Below are 8,640 nucleotides of genomic sequence, written 5' to 3'. Positions count from 1 at the left end.
CTACTGCTGCTGACATATGTCCATGGGCTGGCCAGAGCACCAAGAACCAGCTGTGACTGTTGCTGGGGTGTGTCCAGCCTTGAGCAGAATGGAAAAGGCATCTTTTGTGGATGTAGTTGAAGATGATGGCTGGGCTGAAGGTGGGACCTGGGGCAATGGTACTTCGTCATCAGGATCATTGAAGAAGGTGATATCGGAAACATCCTTGAGGGAGCCATCAGCATTAAGAGCACAGCAGTCTTCAGACATCGTCAGGCAAATAACTCACAATTTCGTTGTCGGCACCTCGTTTTATGCATGGAGCAAACCCAAACATCCCAGAGCAACGATATCCAAGGAGATCCATTAGAGTTAACAGCTGGTGGAGGATCATGACGGTCCAGGAAGCGTATAGACTGGAACAAGTAGATATCTGTGATATAGTTAAATGTATGTCAGTCGGTGAGAGTCTTGAGAGTTGATTGATTAGTACTAACCTTCAAAAAGGCTAAAGTTAGCCTAATTAACCAATAGTGCAAATCCAGAAGATGACACTTTGACGTCATCATAGTTGAAGTCGAAGTCGACAATGGGTTTGGGGTTTGGAAATGGTTCGGGAAAGTCGAACCAGAACTGGACCGTTTGGGAAGATCTAGAACTGAGAACCATTTTCCAGTCCAGTTCTGGCTGGCGCGAGAACCATGGACCGAACCACAGAGAACCAGACCAAAAGTCCAGTTCGAACCATGGTTCTGGACCGGACTGTGGCAGCACTAGACTATTACATGTACATGCTGATATAAACCATGATTCTTGGTTTCTTGGTGTGTGCCATTGCTATTGCTTTGCTCGTAATGCTGAAAAGAACAACAGTGACTATCTTTTTGAATTTGATATGTCAGCCCAAAATTAATTTTGTTCCGTTACACCGTGTAACAGCGTGTAGTAACTGAGTTCAATTTGAAGCTTTCTATATTTGTTTGAAGTTCAAAGACTCGAAGTCGTACTTGCTCCATATGCCCAGAATATTTCGATCCTGGAATACTTATCCAGCCCATCCGAACATCCGACCCATGTAGTGCTGCCGCAGTCCGGTTCCGAACCTCGGTTCGAACCTGAACCTTTCCGAACCGGACGCATGGTCCGGTCCAAGGTTCAGCCAAGACTCAGAACCGAACCTTTCCAGAGGTTCGGGGTTCGGGCTGGTAGTGAATAGGTTCGAACGGGTTTGAACCTCTCAATTTTTGTAGGCTTTACACTTTTTTAAAAAGATGTAAGTATTTACTATGTGTCAATATATGCAAATGCATGTGTCTGCAACCCGCGCAGGTTTGAGCCGGGTGAAATTGACGCGGTCCTCTGTCGCGCCTGCCGCAGTCGTGATGCGCTGTGACACAGTACTGCACCGTCACAACATGTTCAAACACTAGGTATCTTATGTCGCTATATGAATTCCAAACACTTTGAACTCTTGCTAATGATTAATATAGGTAAGTACTACTTGGGAATGTTATGAGCCATGCTGATCAAAGTCGTTGCTTATTGTTCGCAGGAAGTGAGTATGTCAAGATTTTCGAGCTCGAACCATTCTGATCCAAATCGTTGGCGGACCAGGCCACCGTTCCTCGTTCGAACAAGAGCCGTGCTGATCCAAGACGTTGGCCACCGTTCGCAGGTCGTGAGTGTGTCGATCCTCGTTCGAGCAACAGCCATGCTGATACAAGTCGTTGCCCAGCGTTCGCAGTTCGTGAGTCTGTCGGTCTTCGTTCGAGCTCAAGCTATGCCGCAAGTTACCGTGTTCATCCTCGAGGGTCTCAGGTGGAGACCTGTCACTATTGGAGGTACGTCTTATTTCAGTTGTGATGATGCGATAATGGACGACCACCTTTCACTACAGGCTTTGCGCATCGCGCGACAATGCAGGTCGTGTGCGCGGTGATCACTGATCTCAAGTTTTTCACTTTTGGTTTTGGCCGCCGGTGAGTGGTATCGTTCATCTTTCCACCTTTTCTCATGCCTTACTTGAAAATACTAGAGTGTGTCCTGGTCAACATGTCACGAATCGGTCCATCTTCATCAATACGGCTATTATTCTCTGGGCTTTCCGCCTTTCAGAGAATCCTGCAGCGAAGATTGACACGCTTGCAATCTCGAATACTGCAACCGTACATGCTGCTGCGTTTGAGATATGTTTAGAGAAGAGGATCGATGAGAATGTGATCAGGGAACTATGTGCACCGGGCAAATAAAATGTGTTTATTTTAGAAACTTGAATTCAATCTTTGTACAAAGAAGTTCTCCTTGCATTAGAGTCTTTTCATTGTCTGTCCGACTCGAATTACATGACAACTCATGGTCTCGAGCCTATACAACCACAGATGGTCCAAGCTTAGTCGAACCTGGTTCGAACGCGAACCGGACCCTCCCGAACGTGTTCGGTGACGTTCGGTCCAGGGTTCGACCAAATGGCTGAACCGAACCATAGGTTCGGTTCAGCGTTCGGAAAATTTGCCCCAAGAACCGAACTAGCATCACGTGTTGTTCCCACATACCTGATATGACAGTGATGTGTAAATGATAACCAAAATAGGTAAGCACACTTGTGCGCGCATTGCCAAAACCTTCATGCTCGCTGTTGCACACAGCGAGCTCAATTACTTTACCATCTTCACACTTTCTTTGTAATTCTTTCACTGTATCGTTCATTGTCATTAAATATCAAATATTTTGCATATTTAGACCTCTTAAGTGTACATAATTGAATGAATACTACAATGGGTCCTCCACCTCATCCCTTGGGCCTTAACCCGTTCTAAAAAGGCTCCTGAGAGTCAACAGTGTACCAGGAGAGAGTTCTACCTGCATGATAGCTGGGTACTAGTAGGTCACGGTGTCAGCCACGACACACGCGGCGGCGCTGTGAGTCACCTGGTATGTTGTGACCGTGAGATTTGCATTATACATGCAAGTACTTGGGTCGGATGGATCGGATGGGCCGGATATTCCAGGATCGAGATGTCCTCCATATGCCAACGAACTTTACATAACTCGAATCTCGATGGACTTGAGAGGCAAGAGTTCCTACTTCAAAAACATCTGCTCTAACCGACTTGTCATTCCTCACTGCCAGCGCTGAATCTCTTTACGAGATCGGGTCATGCGGACTTTGTGCTATGCAAACTAGGACACAGGTCGTGATGTGCCACTGACTTTCACAGGAGTCAGGATGTTGCATCGCAACGCAAACTTGTGGGTTCCTACAGTCGCGTCTGACGTGGTTACATGACCATCGTGTATCTACTATCTAGTCACTCCAGCTTCCGCAGGTTTCCGTTCGTGATGACATTTGAATGCGGGTAATTGGGTCAACAACCCACCCCAAGCACAGAAATATGTGGTATGAACTTCATTTCAGCCGGTCTCTTACCTATAAGTATTTGAGGATCACAAAGATACCAGACAAACCGGCGAACCTGTCTGTCCTTCCTCTTAGTGTCTCTGCCTAGTAAAAATGAACACACTAATATCGATTCTCTACCTTGCTCTCATAGGCCTCGTTACTGCCCTTCCCTCGTCACTCATTCCAAGGCAGGATATCAGTGGACCAGCCTCCGCCTTCAAGTCATGTGTCTCGCTCCAAAACAGCTGTAATGCGACCATGGTTAATCTCAGCAACTTTTATAACTACACGTCGTGTTTCCTCCTGACTGCATGTTTGTCGGGCATGGAGAACCCTGCACAAGTCCTCAACGTATCCCAAGCGCCTGCGACTCAACCCCGGCTGGCTGAATCTGTCCGAATAAAGCTTGATATTTGTGTTCTTTGCTGATCTGGTGGTACTATAGGTTTTCTATGCCATAACAAATAGGAATTCGTACATGACGCAACAAAACTACATCGATGCATATTATCATCAGATTTCCATCACTCCTGGTGGCTCCTACCCTGACGAGTAAGTCTTCCTACAACATATCGAGGTTCGGATTCTTGACGATTTTATTTGCAGCATCACTGACGTTGCTGATCAATGGTCAACCATCGCTGCTTGGACCGGGTTCTGCGCTACTGGAAACATTCCTTATGCAAACCTTGCTGTGTGTACTCTTGTTTTTAAACGATAATATTTCTCCTTACATTTTTTCCAGGACTGGCTTGCGTATTCATCTGTCCCTGGAGTGTGTCCCGCAGTGGCATCGTGCAACACTAGCACAACGGTACCAACCATCCAAGTGATCCCATGTGTCCCCCAACCGATAACGGACAATGGTTCATGCACCGAAATGGCTACTCAATGTCAATTTTGGGTAACCCAGGGTCTCTTCCAAAATGAATACTGCGTTCTCGCGAGCTTCTGCTATGCGTGGAGCAACACTGATGTCCTACTGCAACAAGTATACCCGTTAAATACCTCTCCAATGCCCACTACTGCTCTAGAGGCGAAGCTTTCTGAAGCAGTGTTCTATAATATGACGGGTGGAGCAGCGTCAATGACTCAACAAAACGTGATCGATGCATACTACGGGGGCTTGGTAAGTTGTCACTTGAGCTGTGGTGATAACTTGACGAGCTTTCATACCAACAGACAGGCACATGGACGTCCCTCGGTGGAAGATTGGAAGGGATGCCCAACAAAACCGACAATGATGGGCCGTATCCAACCTCGTGAGTTGCCACGAGATCTCTGAAGAATGACTATGAATATGTTTTCGTTTTCAAGCACTGACTATGTCATTGAGTTCTGGGGTATTATCAGCGCATGGACCGGTTTCTGCGATACACGCACTATCCCGTATGACAAGCTAGCGGATTATCTCTCCTTTGCCGCCACCAGTGAAGATCACCCAACTTGTTAGGGAAAATCGAGTTCTCGGTATCTGATCCGGACTCTGACTTGTTTATTTCGAATATTTCGATATCCTGTCTTTCCAGATGACATTTTGTCATGTTAATACCTGACCTTCGTTGATTCTTCATATATTATTGGTGGACTCACGATTCTGCGAAATTTCTTGCACTGTACTGTCGCTTACGGGCCGAGTTGGATGCTGCACCTGATGAGGTGTTGTTTGCTCGTTGCCTCCTTTTTTATCGAACGTTTCTCGCCCCTTGTATCTTGTTTGTACATTGCCTCGGGTTACATTGAGATGCTGTATGGAGAGATTGTTGGGGCTGCTCTGCCCTGTCCGTATAATAACTGCTTTGCTGACCTGATCCACATACTACCCTGAATGTTTTGAACCTCGACAACTTTGGTCTTGCGTCAAAAACAAGTATGATGAATGGAATAATTGCTGTCTCTAACAGCTTTCAGCCGAGTTCAATCATCGTTCGGCGTCTTGGCTGGGCGGTTTTGGGTGTGCCAATCAGGGCCATGACAGATCTTTGTCAGTGTCATTGGGAATGGGAATGGGAATGGATACGAACACGGATAACGACAATAATACAAACAAGGGTAAGGATATGGATGAAGATATGCCCTTGGACCAGCGTATAGTGTTCATGCATATCGGGCCATGACCCATTATTCCCCTAGACAGACCGTAGACAAATTGATGAATGGCTGACTATGGTGACTTGACTTGAAACTTGTTGGTCTGGCCGATGGTCTGAGTCCGAGATCACATGCGAGTAATTCCTATGTTTCATTCTATACCTTCTACAAATCCTGTTATTTGTACAATATTTTATACAAGTTAACTTCTCAAGCGTCACTGCAGTATAAGTTAGAGTTTGGGAACCTCGACGAAGGCGACACCCTTAAATATCGATGTCGTTAGGTGAGGTTGAATCGGACAAGAAAAACACAGACCTTCTCGATGTTAGCAGAGAGCTCAGGAAGAGCAGCATCGACAAGCGCTTTCTCAGCAGGGGTGATCTTACCGAGACCGTGGATCTTGGTGACACCATCAACCTGGGACATCATCAGCGTCAAGACATTTAGCACGACCGTGTTAGCCTACACCGAGTTCGACCGGAGCAGAGAAATAATCTAGGTTCTTTCCGATTTCCTTCCTGAGGGCGTCACCACCCGTCTTGTCTGAAGCAAGGTTGACAAATGTGGGGGTGACGATTCCCTTTTCGCCGTTTACGGCACGGATCACTTTCCCGGCAAACTCAGCACCGGCGTAAGCCATGGAAAGGGTTGCTGAGCCAGCACCGTCCTTCGCCTTGACAACCTCGTCTCCACCAAATTGGATGCGGTTGATGAGGACATCAACGGCGGCGGCGTCAAGGGATGCTGGCAGAGGGTGGGAAGATTGAGAGAGTAGGGGAACAATCTGATGTCATGTTAGTCATTTCTGAATGAGTATTCGAGAGCATAACTGACAGTAACGCCACTGTGACCACCGACCACGGGAACTGATACTGACAACGATAGCGAATGATCACCAAGAACTTCAGAGACAAAAGTCGAAGCGCGAACGACATCCAACGTTGTTACACCGAAAATCCTGGTTACGTCCTATTAATGCCGGTCATACTGTTGATATCATGGTCTTACCTCTTAGGATCAAAGACACCATGCTTCTTGAAGACCTCCGCAACGATAGGGACTGTGGAGTTAACCGGGTTGGAGATAACAAGGACGAAGGCCTTCGGGGCCGTAGTGGCAATGCCAGTGGCGAGGTCGCGGACGATGCCAGCATTGATCTATGAGTGTATAAGTGGGGTTAAACCACCGAATGTAGCCGAGTAAGCTAACCTTGAACAAATCATCACTACATGGCGCCATAAAAATCAGCAACTTATAATACATAATGGCCCGAATAGCAACACCGACCGAGTCATCTAAGAAATCTCGTGAGCTATTGATTGATTTGAGGTTTGTGCACCAGAACTCACACCAGGCTTTCTGGGAATACCAGCAGGGATCACGACGACATTAGCACCAGTCAGTGCTTTCTTGAGACCATCATCGGGAGGTAGGAATCCTTCGACTTTGGCAGGGGTAGCAATATGAGAAAGGTCCACGGCCACTCCGGGAGAGTTCACAATATCATAAAGAGCAAGCTGCATAATATGTATAAGTCACCATCTGAGCTGGATTCGTGTTTCGAACACACCTCTGTGACAGCAGGGTTGGCCTTTAGGAGAAGCGATAACGGCTGGCCGATACCACCTATAGATAGTTTAGAGATCTAAGCGATCGCGTAGATAGGGAGGCACTACGATACCTGCAGCACCGAGAACGACAGCTTTCATGATGTTTGAGGGTGTGGAAGAGCGAACTGTGAAAGAGTTCAAGCGCCAAAGGTCCGCAGAGATATCGGAAGAGAGGTAACTAAGAATTATTTATCGGGCCATGTAATATAGCAATTTCATGCAGGACCTAGCTCGAAAAGGATATACTTATGATCAATTTGAAACGGACAAGGTAAATCTCAGCATGCGATTGGATACAGTGCACTGTAGTATTTCAGTATCCCTCTCAGCTACCCCACATATGTGAAACAGAGACACGTGTGTTCACGGTCGACATTTTCCCTCTTATGTAGCAGCTGTAGCAAAAGATGTTCCTACAAAGTAGGATGGACACTGTGGACACCACCTTCGCGAACATTAACAGTCTCGAGGTCAAGCTGAAAAATGAAAAATGAAAAGAACGATATATCATCTAGTGTAACGAAGCTATGGAAAATCACGATTTAAGTGCATCCATATCTGCATTGTCATGCAGAATTTGGGTCCCGGTTAGATGTGAGGCATCTCCGTACTGGACAACAGTAGACTCAATCCTCTGTTCTGATCCAGATCCAATCGTGCTATACTCCACCACTGATAAACTAGCATTAGGTATTCTCGGTGAAGCTCCTAACAGACTTTCGGTGCACTCCAACATCCCAGTCGCTGTCATGAACTTGAAAAATGATTTTATAAGCCACCCGTGCGATGTAACCAGAATGTTTCGACATCTTCCATCAGGATTATCGGCAAGCGATGAGATGTATGGAACAATCTCGCGATTATACCACCCGACGGATCGCTCGATCATGGCTTCGATGGGTTCAAGAGAAGGTTCACTTGGGTTCGTTGGTCCCTTGGTTCCTTGTAACTTCCCCATGAACTATGAGGAGAACCCGCATAATGGTGAGCTTCAGGATCACTGCCAGGGAGTTACAAACGCATAACTTACCCTCTCTCTCAGATCTTGATCTTTCACCAAGATGACATCGGGATGATGCTGCAGAATTATCTCAGCCGTCTGCAATCAACGTAGTACATTTTAGATTTGATCAACCTTAGTGCCTCTCAAAAACGTACCTTGGAAGCTCGTGAAAGATCGCTCGTGAAAGCTTTGTCGAAATGGATCGCCTTCAATGCTTCTCCAGTCATAGCAGCCTGAGTTTCTCCTAGATCATTGAGCTGGGAATCAGCTTGACCTTGGATAATTCTTGCGCGGTTCCACTCGGTCTCCCCGTGTCGGATCACGTATAAACGAGCGACTACCGTCATGATTGCCCTGGTGGGGGTGAAAAAGGGCAAGGTTGGCAAAAAACGCAGGGGCACAGATACGTATTAATGGTCTCACCGGCACCGGAAACATCTTCAATGCATCACCCCAACATTTCCTACGACAAGTTGAAAGTCAAAAATAATCATGCTGAGTAAGATTCTTATCTCACCAAATAGCATCAAACATCTGCTTATTCCTAATATGTA

The 8,640-nt window shown here is 46.5% G+C and overlaps 5 protein-coding genes across 5 annotated transcripts; 2 read left to right on the top strand and 3 right to left on the bottom strand.

Moving 5' to 3' along the window:
- On the bottom strand, positions 1-648 carry F5891DRAFT_1197531 (uncharacterized protein; the record flags this gene model as incomplete). The annotated part of the gene is made up of 3 exons (XM_041368502.1): positions 1-204; positions 269-412; positions 508-648. The coding sequence occupies 3 exons, from the start codon at positions 646-648 to the stop codon at positions 1-3; spliced, it is 489 nt and encodes a 162-aa protein (XP_041218169.1).
- A 1,252-nt stretch (positions 649-1,900) lies between these two features.
- F5891DRAFT_1069510 (uncharacterized protein) lies at positions 1,901-2,196 on the top strand (the record flags this gene model as incomplete). Its single annotated transcript, XM_041363230.1, is given in 3 exon segments — positions 1,901-1,955; positions 1,969-1,970; positions 2,014-2,196. Coding segments are annotated over 3 exon segments (184 nt in total), but the record flags the coding sequence as incomplete, so codon positions are not given.
- A 1,107-nt stretch (positions 2,197-3,303) lies between these two features.
- F5891DRAFT_88759 (uncharacterized protein) lies at positions 3,304-5,042 on the top strand. The gene is made up of 6 exons (XM_041373253.1): positions 3,304-3,772; positions 3,825-3,931; positions 3,986-4,073; positions 4,125-4,508; positions 4,562-4,641; positions 4,697-5,042. Exons 1-6 carry the CDS (start codon positions 3,491-3,493, stop codon positions 4,830-4,832), a joined length of 1,077 nt encoding a protein of 358 aa, XP_041218167.1. The 5' UTR covers positions 3,304-3,490; the 3' UTR covers positions 4,833-5,042.
- Positions 5,043-5,581: 539 nt separating this feature from the next.
- F5891DRAFT_88746 (malate dehydrogenase) lies at positions 5,582-7,375 on the bottom strand. The gene is made up of 10 exons (XM_041373252.1): positions 7,155-7,375; positions 7,044-7,099; positions 6,823-6,990; positions 6,761-6,768; positions 6,683-6,698; positions 6,482-6,630; positions 6,308-6,431; positions 5,940-6,257; positions 5,789-5,890; positions 5,582-5,735 (listed from the first exon to the last, which is right to left on the bottom strand). The coding sequence occupies exons 1-10, from the start codon at positions 7,180-7,182 to the stop codon at positions 5,703-5,705; spliced, it is 1,002 nt and encodes a 333-aa protein (XP_041218166.1). The 5' UTR covers positions 7,183-7,375; the 3' UTR covers positions 5,582-5,702.
- A 50-nt stretch (positions 7,376-7,425) lies between these two features.
- Positions 7,426-8,549, bottom strand: F5891DRAFT_88695 (phosphoglycerate mutase-like protein). Its single transcript, XM_041373251.1, has 3 exons — positions 8,242-8,549; positions 8,114-8,182; positions 7,426-8,044 (listed from the first exon to the last, which is right to left on the bottom strand). Exons 1-3 carry the CDS (start codon positions 8,431-8,433, stop codon positions 7,619-7,621), a joined length of 687 nt encoding a protein of 228 aa, XP_041218165.1. The 5' UTR covers positions 8,434-8,549; the 3' UTR covers positions 7,426-7,618.
- Between the last annotated feature and the right edge of the window lie 91 nt (positions 8,550-8,640).

This window comes from Suillus fuscotomentosus, assembly GCF_016647785.1.
Source record: "Suillus fuscotomentosus strain FC203 chromosome Unknown F5891scaffold_125, whole genome shotgun sequence".
NCBI classification, from domain to species: Eukaryota; Fungi; Basidiomycota; class Agaricomycetes; order Boletales; family Suillaceae; genus Suillus; species Suillus fuscotomentosus.
Note: the sequence above shows the minus strand (reverse complement) of the source record. Positions and strands in the feature narration are given on the sequence as shown.